Source organism: Gracilinanus agilis, chromosome 2, assembly GCF_016433145.1.
Source record: "Gracilinanus agilis isolate LMUSP501 chromosome 2, AgileGrace, whole genome shotgun sequence".
Classification (NCBI taxonomy): domain Eukaryota; kingdom Metazoa; phylum Chordata; class Mammalia; order Didelphimorphia; family Didelphidae; genus Gracilinanus; species Gracilinanus agilis.
In genome coordinates, this window is record NC_058131.1 from 621,031,545 (window position 1) to 621,048,725 (window position 17,181).

Below are 17,181 nucleotides of genomic sequence, written 5' to 3' on the forward strand. Positions count from 1 at the left end.
GGACCGTTGAGCCTCTCCATTTTATAAGAGACAGTTCCAAAAAGGGGGGGGGGGATGTCCTACCTATTTGTTGCACAGAAATATCTGAATATCAAGCTTTTAGGGGTGGATCCTAGGGATCCAAGAGTTAGTGGTTTGGGGTTCTTCTGGGCTACTTGTTGCAAGAGTCAGACAAGCAGCAAACATTCCTGTTCCTTCCGGTCAGCATGACAAGGAGTATATTCATTGTTGAGGGCCAAGAACCTGGTCAGAGGATGAGCAATGTGGCATTTGCTGAAGTTGACCACAGGGGAGATTTGGGTGTTAGTGCTCAAGAAGAGGGGGAGGGGAGGAAGATAGCTAACTGATGGCAAGATGACTCATTCTAGGAATCACAGCAGCCAGCCTCTTAAGATGCTGAAGACTTGCTTGTATTGCATTAACCATTTCACTGCTGCACCAAGAGAAGAGTCTAGAGTCTGAGATAGGAGAACAAGACAATAAGATGTGATTCTTTGAAAATTTGTTGCTAATGTGAAACCCCAAATTAGAATATATTCTGAATGAGAAACCTCAGAAGTGGGTTTAAGGGCTGAGGTGAGGGGCTTTAAAGTAAACAGTAAAGAGGTGCCCGAAAATAAGTACTTCATTCAAAATAACTGGTGTTCAAGATCCTTTTTAAAAAGTGGTCTGATATAGGTGTACTTGATTTTTTATTTTTAATAATGCCTAGCCCTTGTATAGCTTTATGATTTGCAAGGCATTTTGAAAATCTCTTTCTCCTTCCAACAACTCTTTGGGAGAGAGGTGCTTTATTATTTATTTACCCCTATTTTACAGATGAAGAAACTGGCTCTCAGGGGTTAAATGATTTCCTTAAGATCACACAGCTAGTAAGGGAGAATGGATTTGGACTATTTCTCTGAGTCTGGATGCTTATATCCAGATGGTTCATCTGGCTGTCTTCTAATATCTATCATTTTTGAAAATTACCTTCTACACACCTACCATAGCCAAGCCATTGTCAAACCCTGATGATGGGGTTTGATTTGACTTCTAATATTTAGTGTGGTTTGCTATGACTATTATATATGTGTGTGATTATTTTAAGAAAATTTTTTTTATTACTTTATATCTCTTCATACAAGTATTCCCAAATGTCTGGATTTTTCACATTCATCAGTTCTTACTACAAGTAAACACTTCAATTTGTTTAGCCATATTCCAATTTTACCAGAATGCAGCTTGGTTCCAGCTCTTTGCTGTCGGTGAGGTCTTTTACCATCGATTTTTAAGTCATGTGACTTTGGGACAGGCCTTTATTTACTTATTTGAGTTAGAATATTTTTCCATGGTTACATGATTCATACTCTTTCCCCTCTCTCCTCCATCTCCCATCCCATAGCCAATGAGCAATTCAACTGGGTTTCATATCCATCGTCAATCGAGACCTATTTCCATATTATTAATATTTGCAATAGAGTGATCATTTAGAGTCTGCATCCCCAATCATGTCCCCATTGACCCATGTGATCAAGTATTTGTTTTTCTTCTGTGTTTCTGCTCCCCACAGTTCTTTCTCTGGATGCAGATAGCGTTCTTTCTCTTTCTCCCTTAGAATTGTCCTGGGTCATTGCATTGCTGCTAGTAGAGAAGTCCATTACGTTCAGTTGTGCCACCATGTATCTCTGTGTACAATGTTCTCCTGGATCTGTTCCTTTCACTCTGCATCAATTCTTGGAGGTTGCTCCAGTTCACATGGAATTCCTCCATTTCATTATTCCTTTCAGCTCAATAGTATTCCATCACCGACAGATACCACAATTTGTTCAGCCATTCCCCAATCAGTGGACACCCCCCCCCATTTTCCAGCTATAAATATTTTTGTACAAGTTTTTTTCTCATTATCTCTTTGGGGTACAAACCCAGCAGTTGTATGGTTATATCAAAGGGTAGGCAGTCACTTAAAGTCCTTTGGGCATAATTCCAAATCGTCTTCCAGAATAGTTGGGTCAATTCACAACTCCACCAACAATGCATTAGTGTTCCCATTTTGCCACATCCTCTCCAACATTTATTATTTTCCTTTGCTGTCATATTAGCCAGTCTGCTAAGTGTGAGGTAGTGTCCCAAGAGTTGTTTTGATTTGCATTTGTCTTAATTAAAAGAGATTTAGAACACTTTCATGTGCTAATTGATGGTTTTAATTTCTTTATCTGAAAACTGCCTATTCATGTGGGACAGGTCTTTTAATCTCTTAAAGAGAAGCAGCCTCGGTTTTCTGTAAAAATGGGGATAATAATATTTGCACTACAGGGTTATAAGATCAAATGAGGCAATATGTATGTTCTGGACTTGTAAACTGAAAATTTTCTGCAATTTTAAAGCTGCTATTTTTGGCAACCCATTTTTCAATTCAAATTCTAAAAATTTTCTTTAAAAAATTCTGATGCCACGGTTTTTATTTAAGTCATTCCTGTTGTGTGTGATCTTTAAAAGGGCCAAATTTACTTATATTAGTGGGCTACCCTTCATCTAATCCTAACTCATTAATAATTGGGTCCTAAGCAACTATTAACTCGTTAACATGCTTGGAAGAATTTTTTTGTGTTTAATTTTGCCATTTAAAAAAATTAAAATATTATTTGTATTAAAACTGATTATTTGGAAGATAACAACTGCTGGCTAGTTTGTAAATACATACTGGTAGAGATTGGGGTGGGAGGGGGGAGGGTCTTGTCACAGGAGTGCTAGTATACTCATTTCAGGTTATCCTGATCAACATTTTAAACTATAATATTTTTGTTACAATGAGATTTAACCACTTGTGAAACTGTCCTATATTGTGGCCCAGGGATTGCCTATTGATAAATTTATTGCTATAGATTAACTGATCCTTTCCCCAAATATTTTGATACAATTTAATAAGAGTTTTTAAAATGCCCCTGCGGGCTAGACATTGGTGATAAAAAGGACCAAAATGCCTACCCTCAAGGAACTTATGTTTTACTGAATTTCACCTAATGTTTTAGAGGAACTTGTCAACATTAGATGGAATATCAATTTTCCACAATGAAAAAAAAGGGAGGGAAATAATGTAAAGTATAGGGAAGACCATCAACACTGCTCTTAGCTCTGATGGAGCATACCAAACAAGCTAATTGCCACTTCATTATCTCTGAGATTGCGTCTCTTGTTATTAAGAGATATTTCATCATGTTCCTAAAAATTTCATGAATGGATTGACAGAAGAAAATGCATCCATAGCAAACTCCCATTCTTTTCAGATATTGCCATATATGTTTATTTGGAAGAATGGAAGAACTAGCCTCTAGTTTTCAAGAGGAATTTGGTATGGTATCTTGCCTCTTTGTAAGTGGGATGAGTTAATCATTTCCCCTCTGGCTTCTTTGAAAAGCCATTTCTGTTATAAACTTTTTAAAAACCAAATGTAACTGTTAAGGTGTTTTTGATGACATAAGAAAAAGAAATCATCCCTAATGAGATTCAGTTTGAACTATTTTAGACCATTATTCTGAACCTGGCTATATTAGCTATCTTTTTTCTGGTGAAATAAGAATTCCTTGCTGACTTCTGCCAAAATTTTTTTTTAATAGGAGGATATGAGACCTTTTATTCACAATATCCTGAGTGTTGCGTGGATGTAAAACCCATTTCACAAGACAAAACTGAAACAGAGAGAAACCTCATCAGTCACTGTGAGAAACAGAACATGAGCCGAAAACCTGCTTATGATCAGGTATGTTTAGGGGAACTTGTCCCCAGCCTTCCTGTCTGCATCCTGCACCCCACATCCTGTTCTTGAAACTGAGCAGTGATGCTAGTGGGCAGCTCAGAGAGTCAGAAGATGCTCTGCCCCAAGCCTTTGTCACTATTCCTTTGACAATGGGCTTGAGTCCAGCTATCGAGCAAAGTAGAACAAATTCTAGCCATGGGGAGCTGACAATTTCTGGAGAAAAGAGGAAGTGGGAAGATATCCTATTATTAGCTGGATTGTTGAGGTTCAGAGATGCTTGCAGGTCAGTTTTGATTTTCCTGAAGTTTTCTGAACTGGCTTTTTAATAGTTCCTGTGTTTAATTTCTTTCCTATTTATTCATGTACAGCAACTTCCACAAAGCAGCACTCTTAATAACCATCAAGCCCTGTCATGTTGGTATTTTTAACTGGAACAAAAAAATTCTATGAATGCCTAACCAGGTTCTTCTCTTATTTTTCTCTAATCTCTTACTGAAATAAAGGAAACCAGAAAACATAAGAATTCTATCCTTATATGTAGTAAAAAATAGTTTTCTTGTACAAAATTCCTTTTCTTTTAAGGAGCTCTTCTTGAGAGTTCACTATATAGAGTCAGTGGGAACAAATCCAAAGGTCCTATGACATTAGACAAGGCCATTTAGTCTTTTTGAGCCTCATGTTCCCAGCTGTAAAATGGGAATGATAATAGATGTCTACTTACCTTGATGGGCTGTTTATGAGACTCGAGTGAGAGTTTTTAAGTACTCTGTAAAGTACTATATAAATGTGAGTTATTTTATTGGACGCTTGATACCATCACCACCACTCCAAATGTTTGAGTAACTTCCTATATAAAGTAGGGAAATGGCAGAACTATTTTCTTCTTACAGAAAGACAAATAGCGAGATAAGTCAAGGAATCTTAACATCCTATAATATTTAGTGGTAGGGCTTAGAAGTAGATTTCTGGGAATTCTTAAAGATTTTAGCCAAGATAGGAACATCAAGTAATTTTAAGTGGAATTATGTTTAGATGAAATCCACGGGGTATACAAGGGGATTTTAAAATGTACCCTGAAATCTAAGGCTCTTGCTTTTTATAATGAATGGGAGTTTTTTAATGCCCCTGGGAACATGTTTCTAGGAAATGCTGAGTGATAATTCCTCCATGACTTTCTGGTCAAGGACCTCCCATTAGTTTTGGGATAGACTAAAAGGAATAGTGCTGAGTGTGGTGTGTTCCATGGAGCTGACTCAAAGCAGGTACTACCTGCGCTGGACACAACTTGTAGGATCTAATCTAAATTGGGGGGGGGGTCTGTTTGGTTTAGGGTTTGTTTTGTTTTTGTTTCTTAACAAGTGAAAGAGAAACAAGAAGCATCATTAGGTTGTGAAACCCCAGTGGGCGGTCCAACCTCTTGGGGATGCACTGGGGGAAATCCCTTGGCACCACCAGGGCAAGATTATGATAAACTTCAGGGCTTTAGAGATCCTTTGAAATGAGATTGGCTCATAACTCCAAAAATAATCTCTGGAAATGAGAGATTCAGAACTGGAAAGAAAAACTCATTTGATTTCAAGGGGATGTTTTGGCTCAGCTGTAAAGGAAAGGACAAGATTTCAGAACTTAAGAATGTATCAATACTCTCCTGAGACCAAGAGGGAGTTCTTAAAATCTCATTTAGTTCAACTTCATTATTGTGTACTCAGGAGGGAACAGGCATTAGAAAATGGAAGTGACTTATTGTGTGCATAATAATACAATGAGTTAGTAGCAGAATTAAGATATAGAATCCAAATCTCTCAAGCAAAAATGCTTAACTTTTTTTGTTTATCAGTTTCCAAGGCAGAAGAGTGGTAAAGGCTGGGCAAATTAGGGTTAAGTGACTTGTGCCCAGGTCACATAGCTCAGAAATATGAGACCGGATTTGAATCCCGGACTTATTGTCTCCAGGCACTGAAACTTGTGTCATGGGTTTTAAGGGCAGAAAACTGAAAATAAAAAGGATTACCAGGTAAATCAAAAGCATCACAGAAATCTTGCCTTGGCTGCCCTCACCCCACTCACTCATCATTGGGTATCGGCCCTTGGAAATCCATGAAAACTTGAGGAAATAAGGACTACAATTGGCAGTCTTTTGTGTACAGATGCTGTTTTGTTTGATAAGACCACAACAATAATAAATAAGCCCATTATCATGCAGTTTGACAGTTAAGTTAGCCCTCTCCCATGTCTCTGATCCCCAAGGGGACTTTTTTAAAGGTAGAAAAAGAATAAAGTGTTTCTGTGTTTTCATTTATTCATCACCTTTTGCCTTCAGGACAAATGCTTGGAGGGAAAGGAAAAACTCTTGGTATGTCTAGATTTGAGAGTTCCACCACTAGGGTTTGACTCTTCCCTCAGTGAAGGCATTTTTCTTTGTTGGCTTTGGGTCCAGAGAGAAGCCTCATACCTTCATTAACTTTGGGAACTTCCAGCTGCTTCTCACCATCATCCTTCCCCTCCAGCATGGGCCTGGCAACCCATTCAGCCTTTCCATTATGGTCTTTTTCTCTGCCAGGACAGGAAATGGAAACATTAGGAGTAACAGTGGGCTGAGGGGAAGGGGAGGAGGGCCTAATGCGAACAAATAACTTCTGTGTCCTTCAGCCTGGTTCACTTCCAAATCAAAGAATGGGGCTCCCTGATACCAGATCTCTATTTTTACCATTGAGCATTTTTGTATTCAATTCAATAAAACTTAGTCAACACTCATTAGATGTAGAGACAGCCCTATGCTAGTCATTGGAGGGGGATACAATGATGCAGTAAAGCATGGACCTTGTTTTCAGGGAGCTTACAATCAATTTTAAGTAGGCCAAATTAAGTAACCTAATAAGTCCCATTTTTACCATTCCAGTTTTGGTTTTGACTTGATGGTCTTGGGTTTAAATGGATTTCTTCCTCATTTTTGAAATTTCATTAAAAATTGTAAGCTCATTAAGGGCAGAAAAATGTCTTCTTGCCTTTTTGTATCCCTATTGCTTAATGCATAGTAGGCACTTCAGTGTTAGTTGAATGATTGAATTCCATGGTCTCCTAAGTTCCCTGCCAGTTCTGAGACTGTAACTTTTAAAGAGTCTAAATGTGTGGCATGTAGGTTGAATGTAATAGAAATACCAGCTATATACAGGCCTCTTGAGGATGACCTGCTTTATATATCTCCTATCTTTCTCCTCAGACAGTTCAAAGAAGTTGGTGATTTAGAGAGAAGCCTGTTAGCTTGTTGCTGTTTGTATTTTATCTATTTTTAAGGGGTAAGCTTTTTATCTTTTAAAGAAATCCTAGGTTTCTTCTTAGAATCCTAAACTGTTAAGAGCTCAAAGGAACCTGAAAGAAAGATTGTCTAGTCTAAACCATTCATTGGAAATTTGTCAAAGGATTAATGACTTAATCATGTATTTCTTGAATTCCAGGTTCTGTGTTCATTCTGGTACCTCTTGAGACTTCCATAAAGCAGGGTCATAGGATAACAGATTTAGTGTTAGATGGGAAGTCAATCGTTTTTTTATATAAGAAATCTGAGGCCAAGAGAAGTCATTGGTCCAAGATTATACAGGAAATAAGTGGCAGAAGCATGATTTGAACCCAGTATACCACAGAGAAAGATAAAAATAACTGGCTCTGTTCTAAGAGGGCAGTTGGGATTTCTCAAATGTGGACAGAAAAAATGAATAACTTTGCCTCATGAGCTTTGCCATCATGATGAGTCACAGACCAATAATACTAGGATGGAGAGTTATCCAATATGGAGATGACACCCACATTGGCTTGACTGAGCTGTAACAATCAACTCTTGTTTCTACCATAAAATTAACTATTGGATATGACTTAGATATGATGAATATGTTGTTTTTTTCTACCTCCCCCCAAAAGTATAAGATAATGACATTTTTGATTCCCCTTTCTCCCCCTCTCGTGTTGCAGGGTGGCCCAGTTGAAATTCTACCATTCCTCTACCTTGGCAGTGCCTACCATGCTTCGAAGTGTGAGTTCCTTGCCAATCTCCACATCACTGCCCTACTCAATGTTTCCAGGAAAAGTTCAGATTCCTGCACCTCTCAGTTCGACTACAAATGGATTCCAGTAGAAGACAATCATACAGCGGACATCAGTTCTCATTTTCAGGAAGCAATAGACTTTATTGGTAGGTTCAATCATTTTTCTTTGTTTGGTAAACTCAAGTGTGTGGTGGGGGTAGTTGGGAGGACTCTGGGGCCCATGATGTGCCAATGGGCGCTGTGGTATGGTGGCAAGAACACTGGAATCAAGAGAGCACCTAGAATGGGGTCCCCCCTCTGCTTCTTGTCTACGAGACCTTGAGCCAGTTAATTCTCAGATTCTTCATCTATAAAATAAGGGGATGGACTAGAATTGTAGGTTCCCTTCTGTCCTTGAATCTTGTGGCCTCTTATTGTTTTTTTTAATAAGAGAAAAAATTAAAGGACAGGAAGACAAGAGGTGCCCAAGTAAACTGCTGAGAAAGCTGAGGAAAGGCGATTAAGGTTGCTGCCAATAGCAGCTTTTCGCCTTCATTTTCCCTCCTTAGAATTTTTCGTGTTCCAACAAAGGCTATAGTGACATCACATGCCCCTCTCCTCCCCCAAACCAAACTGTGCCATGGAACAAATGAGATCCCATCTTGTATTACTAGGTCAGTACTGCATACACAGTAAGCAGAGTGAATAGGAGCTTTAATTTTTGAGACAAATGGATTAATAGAATTTAATAAGGCTATTCACTGAAGCTTTGATTCTTGATTCTGGCTAAGAGAAAAAAAAAACCCTCCTATTTTTCCCATATAATGTTACACGTCACATGGGGTGGGGCCAGGGGGAAGCCTCCAAGCAAAGAATCCTAACTAGACTTTTATGTAATTAGGAATATTTATAAGAAATTGGGAACTACTGGGATAGGCACTGAGCCCTGATGACGAGGATCCATGGTTTCTGGCAAACAGCTTTTGCAGGACTGGGGGTAGATTTAAGCCTGTTCTGGAATACTGGCATGCCTCAGTTCCAGACCACCACATAAAGCAAATATTACAATAAAGCAAGTCATGTAAATGTTTTGGTTTTCCAATGCATATAAGTTATGTTATGTTGTGTGGTCTATTAAATGTACACTAGTATTTATATCTTTAAGAAACAACTGTACAAATTACTTTCATTTAAAATTAATATATATTTATTATATATTAAGTATTAATATATAATTAACACAAAGGGTCTTCCCTCCAATGTGGATGGTTATGGATTGATCAGGGTGGTGGTTACTGAGGGTTGGCCCTGCTGTGGTAATTTCTTATTTTTTTTTTTTTAACATTTAATAATAATTATTTTTTAGAAAAGTTAGCATGGTTACATGATTCATGCTCTTACTTTCCCCTTCACCCCTTCCTCCCCCCCCCCCCATAGCCGATACACATTTCCACTGGTTTTAACATGTGTCATTGATCAAGACTTATTTCTAAATTGTTGGTAGTTGCATTGGTGTGGTAGTTTCAAGTCTACATCCCCAATCATGTCTGCATCAACCCATGTGTTCGAGCAGTTGCTTTTCTTCTGTGTTTCCACTCCTGCAGTTCTGTGGTAATTTCTTAAAGACAAAATGTTTGTCATATCCAGTCAAGTTTTGCTTTCACTTGAACACCTAGAGGACGGCCGTTATAGGATTATCATTTGGCCTATCGTTTTATGTCCTTGGGAATAAGGATCCTTGAGGGAGAGAGGTCAGAACACTAGCCCATTTATCAACTAAGTTCAAAGTCGCCTGTGAGGTCAAAAGTCCCCTGAGCCTTTCAGAAACTAGAGGCAACTGGGATGGTAGGACTCTCAATTACACTAGTTAATACCAAAGATCACCAAGCACATGTCATCATAACAGATTTAATAATAATAATAGTAATGAAAAAGTTTGGAATATTATGAGAATTAACAAAATATTACCCAGCCTGATATAATAAGCATACAAAATGGCACCAATAGACTTGTTCAAGAGTTGACACAAACCTTCAATTTGTTTTTTTTTTTTTTTTTTAAATACAATATCTAGGGGCAGCTGGGTAGTTCAGTGGAGTGAGAGTCAGGCCTAGAGACAGGAGGTCCTAGGTTCAAACCTGGCCTCAGCCACTTCCCAGCTGTGTGACCCTGGGCAAGTCACTTGACCCCCATTGCCCACCCTTACCAATCTTCCACCTATGAGACAATATACCGAAGTACAAGGGTTAAAAAAAAATACAATATCTTCAATAAAGAATAATGTGATAAAGTAAATCCTTCTAGCAAAAAATTTGTAAGTTGGAGGCAACTGGGTGGCTCAGTGGATTGAGAGCCAGTCCTAGAGATGGGAGTTCCTAGGTTCAAATCTGGCCTTAGACACTTCCCAGCTGTGTGACCCTGGGCCTCAGATACTTCTCAGCTGTGTGACCCTGGGCAAGTCACTTAACCCTTATTACCTAGTCCTTGCTGCTCTTCTGCCTTAGAACCAACACACAGTATTGATTCTAGGATGGAAGGTAAGGTTTAAAAAAAACTTAATGGACTTCTCTACTAGCAGCAATGCAATGATACAGGACAATTCTGAGGGACTTATGAGAAAAAAACCACATTCAGAGAAAGAACTGTGGGAGCAGAAACACAGAAGAAAAACAACGGCTTGATCACATGGGTCGATGGGGACATGATTGGGAATGTAGACTCTAAGGGCTAATCCTAATGCAAATATTAATAATATGGAAATAGGTCTGAATCAATGGTACATGTAAAACCCAGTGGAATTGCTTGTTGGCTATGGGAGAGGGGTGAAAGGAGGGGAGGGAAAGAACTTTGAATCATGGAACCATGGAAAAATCCTAAATTAATTAAATAAATTTTTTCAATTACAAAAAAAAAAGGCAGGAAAAAAAATTTAAGTTAGTGAGGCATTCAGCTTGAAAGAACCTCAAGCCCTTTTCATGATATATTTTGAAATGTTGCATTTTTTGGAAAGTTCTAGAATAGGTCCTTTCCCCTCTAATATGTCTTTTTTCCACAATAATGCAAAGAGGCTAAATATAGTTCCATCTCTCAGGTTTGAACACTTTGAGTCTTAGAGAAGGCAAAAAAGGTTGAGAAGGGTTTGGGGTTGGGGTGTCAATGATAGTTGTGCTCATGCTGCTTGTCACACCATTGTGTCTACTCTAATGGGGATCATAGACTCTTGGATGGCCAGATTTAGAAGGAGCCTATTAGGATGAGGAAAATGACCCTAAGACCTGTGGTGGCTTACCAGTTTTAGGTCTGTCTCTTTCCCCTGTCATTGCCTTCTGTCGTGACAGGGAGACTTGATATTTCTTCTAAGAAGAATTTGTTTCTGGGTCCATTGGAAAAGGCAGGTGTCCAGGAAGGACCAGCTCGAAGCAGCAGTAATTACAAGGCACAGGCAGCAATTACATGGAACTCTGAGCTATGGAGTAGTGGCAGTAAATAAGGATGATTTCAGCCAAACAAGAAACTCCAACCAAAGGAAATCCTGCCGGAGGCAAAAAAACAACAACAAAACAGTCAAACAGATGAGGACAATCTCTTTCCACTTTTGCAGAGACCTTTATTCTCTGAGACTCTGGGCTTAGTGCATTCCTTTGGGGCCTATTAGGAGGGCCCCCAAATGATGGCTTCGCATTGGGGAATCTTTTAGTCTTTTCTCCCAGTCACCAAGAATGCCTTTGCTCTTCTCTGTTAGTTAATTCTCCAGATAATTCCTTAATGAGGTAATGAAATCCACTTCTGTCCCCTTATTTGTAGCTTTCATGTGCCTGTGTGTGTGGAATCCATATAGATGGGAACCCAAACCCCCACTCAGTGTTAGGAAAACCTTTGCAGGTTGGTTCCCAGGCTATTACCCAGCGGAAGGGAGGACTAATGCATCTTAATTAAGGGGGTGTGGAGCAATGCAATGAAGACTAGAAGGGAAGTTTTAAGTCAGGAACACCTACGAGGTGCCCTTTGGTTTAAACAGGTGTGGCGTAGATTGGGAGGCGGCCAGGTCTATGGATCTCCTGAGTAGAAGTTCAGACCTGAGCCTTGGCTTCCTCAGGAGTGGTACCAGGCAATTAAAAAAAAAAAATAGAACACAAAGGAGAAATGAGCTTCCTGGAATTGAGAAGGCTTTTTTTTTTTTTTTTTTTTTTTTTTTGGACATGTGATGAAAACAGACTGATATAAAGATGACCAATATAATACAAGAATCTGGAGACTTGAATTAGTCTTGGGTTTTATGCTTCAATGGCAATATGACCCTGAGTGGGTCACTTAAAACTATGGGCCTCAGTTTCCTGATGTATAAAATTAGAATAATAGGATGTGGATCAAATAAAATTAAGAGTGTATATGAAAGCATTTTTTTTTAAGTAGAAAGTTTTCTGATTGCATGGAACAACAATTATAACAATTTTTTAAAAGAATTTTGAGATTTGAATCATCTCCTTTAATCCCCTCCTTGAGAAGGCAAGCAGTTTGATATGGATTTATGCATATGTAAAACATTTCTATGTTGGCCATGTTGTAAAGGGAAACATACCCCACCTCCTCAAAAAAAGAAATGAGGTCCAGAGAGGTTACTGGCCTGGGGCCAACACAATAAATAAGGAGGAAATGGAAGGTTTCAGTTTGGAACTTCTAATTCTAAATCCACTGGTCATTTTCTATAAGGTCCATCTCCCATCTCTTTACAACCCCATTCATGGGGATTTAGGTATTAAACTATCCAAATGAATCCATTACTTAGGCTACTTTCTTTGAAAGCCCATCTCCCAAAAGGGATCCTACTAGATAGAGCATGGTCCAGTCAAAAGATTTGGTTCATTGTCAGCTCTTCTATGAACTCTGTTTAACCTGATCTCAAACAAGTCACTTCTGTAAAATAAGGGCATTAGACTAGAGCAAAGGCTCTAGTATTGTGTTGTGAACCCCTTTAGTGATATGATGATTCCAACGGACTCATCAGAATAATACTTATAAATGCAAAAGTAGGATTCTAAGGAAATCTGCTATCAAAATAATACTTTTCATGTCTTAATTCCTTCTGAAACTTCCGTGGATCCTGAGTCCACGGACCTTAGGTTAAGAATGTATTAGGATCTCTAAAGGCCTCTTTCCATTCTTCTGGTTCTAACCTTCCACAGCTCTGTGGGCAGGTAGAGCCAGAGAAGAAACAGATAGGAGTCGATTCTTGATAGCATCCCAAGGATAACTAGGTGGCTCACTCAGTGGATAATAGAATGCCAGGCCTGGAATTGAGAGGACCTTGGTACAGATCTGTATGACCTTAGCTAAGTCACTTAACCTCAATTTCTGTCTTAGAAGTGGTACTAAGACAAGGTAAGGATTTTTTAAAATTGTAGCATACTAAGAACTTTAAAGTCTTCTCTTAGTCATAACCTTGGTAGTCGTTCCACTCATGCCACCACCATCACCTTCTTCCGTTCTGTTCTTCCCTCCTCCTCCTCCCCTCCCAAAAAATTCCTGGGTAGAGCTTGAGAGTTCTACCCCAGTTGCCTCTAGTTTCTGAAAAGCTCAGGGGACTTTTGGCCTCACAGGAAACTCCACCTACTCCTCATCTCACAGGTGTCTTATCTTTGAATTTAACATTGCTGACTCATTTCAAAACTTTCAAAATTGAAGGGTTTTTTTTTTTCTTTCTCTCTCTCTTCAAAACCTTCAATGACTGCACATACCCAATTTCCCCCTTGGTGCTTACGTACATTCAGCTATATTTAACATCCTGTGTCGTAACCATTTCCTCACCGAGTAAGAGAGAGAATTGAAAAGGCCATGTATGTATTTCTGTAGTTTCATTTTGGTAGAGCTTTTTTTCCTCCCCTATTTCCCTCCTACTCCCTCCATTCTTTTCAAAAGCCAGCAGATCCTAGCTGCTCCTCTGCATGCACAGCAGTTTGGGGAGGTGAGTTGAGGGTATGAGACCTTTCCTGTCCCACTCCCTTCAAAAAATTATTTTAAATGTTGAACCTGAATAACAGTAATTGGTGGTGGTGACTTAAGCAATGACTCCTGTTGTTGCACAAAATAGTAGTTTGTCAAAGCCATTTATGTCCTCAGTTGAGTCCAAGCATCACTTGGATAGGGCTGTAATTAGAGATTGTAGCCTATTTATTGTACATTTGGTTGGTGGGAATCTCAGGGGAGTTGAGCAAAAAATATCCCTGCCTTGTTGCACACAGCCAGGCTATATGCCATCTGAAGGACTAAGAGGGGTTGTGGCAGGAAAGAAGTTTTGCCTAGGTTTCTCCTTGTGTCCCTCCAAAATCTTAGGACCTGCTTCTCCTAGAGAGGTGGCCTCTATTGGAACCAAAACCTGCACCTTCATTTTCCTTCCAACTCACAAGAGAATGGAGATGGTGGTATTGTCAAAGGCATTTAATTTGTATAACTGTGGGGAAATCATTTAATCTTCAGTCTTCCTTTGTAAAATGAAGAACTGAATGCTATATGGCTTCTAAGATCTTTTCGAGATTTACTTTCTAGACCATTTTTGTGTTGTGGACCCCTTTGGAAATCTCGTAAAGGCTAAAGTTCCCATCCCATAATGTTATTAAGTGCACAGAATAAAATATGGAGGATTACAAAGAACCCAACTATTACAATACAGTTAATAAAAACATTTTTCCAAAAAACTACAAACTCCAGGTTAAGAACCTCTTAAGTCTAGAGCTTCTATCAGGTTTTTCAGGCCAATACCTTATAGTAGGAATAGCTGTTTTATTTTAGAGAATTCGTTATAAGGCAGGTCTACCTCATACTCCATATACGGGGGGTTTAAATATTGAGCTACTTACGTAGAGGACAATCTCCTGATCCTGACACTAAATTTCCTATGTGGAATAGAAATTGGATGAGTTCTAGAATTCTTAGACACAATTCCATTCCACTCCACAGATATCTATTATATATGTACTATGTGTGTTCAATACTATGACATGCACTGGACAAAAGGGAAAAGTTAACCAAGAATCCTTTATTAAGTGTTTACATGGCCAGGTACTGAGGCTATGAATAGAAAAGCAAAATTAGTTCTAGCTCTCAAGGAGCATCCAATCTACTGGGTCTTGAAATCCCCTAGGCCTGAGGTACACACTCTCATTTGCTGAAGTAGGGTTTGTTGGCTTTTAATGGTGAGAATATCAGGCAATAGCATTGAAGGTCGTGGTGATCTAAGAGCCTAACGTTTTGGTCCATTGGAAGAACACTGGCTTCCACATCAGGACCTGAGTTCAATCCCGCCCCTGACCTTGGATGTCTCTTAACCTCCATGGACTTCGATTTCTTTACACAATTCAAGCCATTCATTTTGCCAGATAGACTGATGGTCACTTCTAGCTCCACATCTATGGTGCTATGATAGTAATTTTGCTCTTGATAACGCCTGTGTTTTTAATTTTGCTTTGGTTTCTTAATAACTGGCCCTCTTCCTTTTTTTGTAGACTATGTCAGGCGAACTGGTGGCAAAATCTTGGTTCACTGTGAGGCTGGAATCTCCCGCTCCCCTACCATCTGCATGGCTTATCTCATGAAAACCAAGCGATTCTGCCTGGAGGAGGCCTTTGATTACATTAAGCAAAGGAGAAGCATGATCTCACCCAACTTTGGCTTCATGGGCCAACTCCTGCAGTATGAATCAGAGATTCTATCTTCCATGCCCAACCCCCAGGTCTCCTCCTGCAAGAGGGAGGCAGCTGCATCATTCTTTGCCGATGAATTGACTCTGAGCCCGGGGTTTGAAGGCTCTTGCTACTCGTTCCCTACCTCGGTGCTGACAACAGTGCCCATCCACTCGCCAGTCCACCAGCTGAAGCTGAGCCCCATTACAGCATCTTCCACCTGCTGAAGGCAGGAAGAGGTAGTAAATGGTGGGGAGCCCTGAAGAGCAACTGTGATTTCTAAAACTTGAGACATTTCATAACTGTGCAATACTGATGACCTCATGGATTCTATCCAAGCTCAAGTCAGGGCCATGGTGGGGTGGTTCTGAGAAGTAGAGCTGGTTCTGCTCCAGAGCCAGGCTTGTAAACATTGATTAAACTAGATGGACTTTGGGGAAAAGTTCTCAATGGAGTGTGACTATGGGATGCCAAGCCATTCATGTGCTGTGAGGTGCACCAACTACTGTGCTTCCAGGCCTAAAACTTCCTGGCTACTGGAAGACTTGTTTTTTCTCTTCCTTCTCTTCCTCCTCCTCTTCCTTAAACGACTCTTTTCACTCCTTACCACCTCATGGTCTGCCTTCTCATTCCTAAGTGTAGGCAATAAATACCTGCAACAGCCAAGAGGAGGAGACCTTTCAAAAGCCAATTGACTCTGAAGGAAGCACAATTTCTCACCTTGAGTTTCTTGGGTTAATAGTACCAGAACTTTGGCTGGGTTTGGCCAACCTGTTTTATTTTTTACTTAGCTTTTCTTTTTAAATAACTTTCCTGTGACTTCAGGGCATAAGCTGATCACCAGCTACAGTCAGGAAAATAACCATGCCAGGTCTGTCCCATTAGGAACATTGTTTGGAACCTTTCTCTGGAAACTTTGAAAAAGAGTGTGATGGGAGATAAAGATGGTCATACACACTCTAGTGGTAGCAGAATGGGGGGCAGTTTTACTGGGACAGGTGTGGCTGAGTTTTTTTTTTTCTGGGTTTCCCACTGCTTTAGAGTGAATACTCCCAAGAACTTGATGCTTTCTGGGGTGAAGCAAAGGGACCCAGCTAGCCTATTAATTAAGATAGAGCCTACTCCCCAGCTTGGCTCTCTCCATACTTGAATATCTCCTGGCATACCCTGAAAAAACAGACACTTCTACTATTTGAAAACTGCTGAATCGTAGACCAAAAACAACCAAACCCCCAGCTCCTTTAAAATAAGAATTAAAATTAAAAAAAAAAAAAAAAAGAAAGAAAACAATACCTTCTTGTGCTCTGTAGGTCAGTAGCATTGAAAATTTGATGTACCTAGCTTGCCTGTTGTGTACGTGCTTGGTTACCTGTTTGTGTGTGTGTCTGTGTGCATATGTCTGCTCATAACAATCTGTACTGTGTTTCTATGACATTGTTCCCATCCTTGCCCTGAAGTTCATCTCTAAGCTGTAATGGCTTACTGTCTTTTTGTAGATCTACAGTGTCGTCCAAAAACCATGGTACTTGTCTCAGTTATTCCTCCAGGGTAAGAGGCAATAATTTCCCGAAATACATAACGTGAATGTGAAGAAAGCTGAGATGTTGTATTGAGATATTGTTGGTTGCTTTTTTTTTTATAGTGCAAAATAAAAATGTAAAAAATATACCGAGTTTCTGGGTGATGTCTCAAAGAAAATTAGTCTTTCAGTAAGTAGTTCTTGGAATGAGTGCATTAATATCACAGGAAT

General features: G+C 39.5%; 1 protein-coding gene across 1 annotated transcript; it reads left to right on the top strand.

Moving 5' to 3' along the window:
• Positions 1 to 206: 206 nt before the first annotated feature.
• On the top strand, positions 207 to 15,658 carry DUSP5 (dual specificity phosphatase 5). The gene is made up of 5 exons (XM_044660179.1): positions 207 to 302; positions 1,217 to 1,247; positions 3,558 to 3,739; positions 7,703 to 7,922; positions 15,255 to 15,658. Exons 1-5 carry the CDS (start codon positions 207 to 209, stop codon positions 15,656 to 15,658), a joined length of 933 nt encoding a protein of 310 aa, XP_044516114.1.
• Positions 15,659 to 17,181: the final 1,523 nt, after the last annotated feature.

What these genes read in the sequence shown, in the direction of transcription:
- DUSP5 (XM_044660179.1), top strand. Translation starts at nt 207, where the DNA reads ATGACAAGGAGTATATTCATTGTTGAGGGCCAAGAACCTGGTCAGAGG. An exon ending in GTTCCAGCTCTTTGCTGTCG is followed by an intron (nt 1,248 to 3,557) that starts GTGAGGTCTTTT and finishes TGGTGAAATAAG; the next exon opens with AATTCCTTGCTGACTTCTGC. An exon ending in GGAAGCAATAGACTTTATTG is followed by an intron (nt 7,923 to 15,254) that starts GTAGGTTCAATC and finishes CTTTTTTTGTAG; the next exon opens with ACTATGTCAGGCGAACTGGT.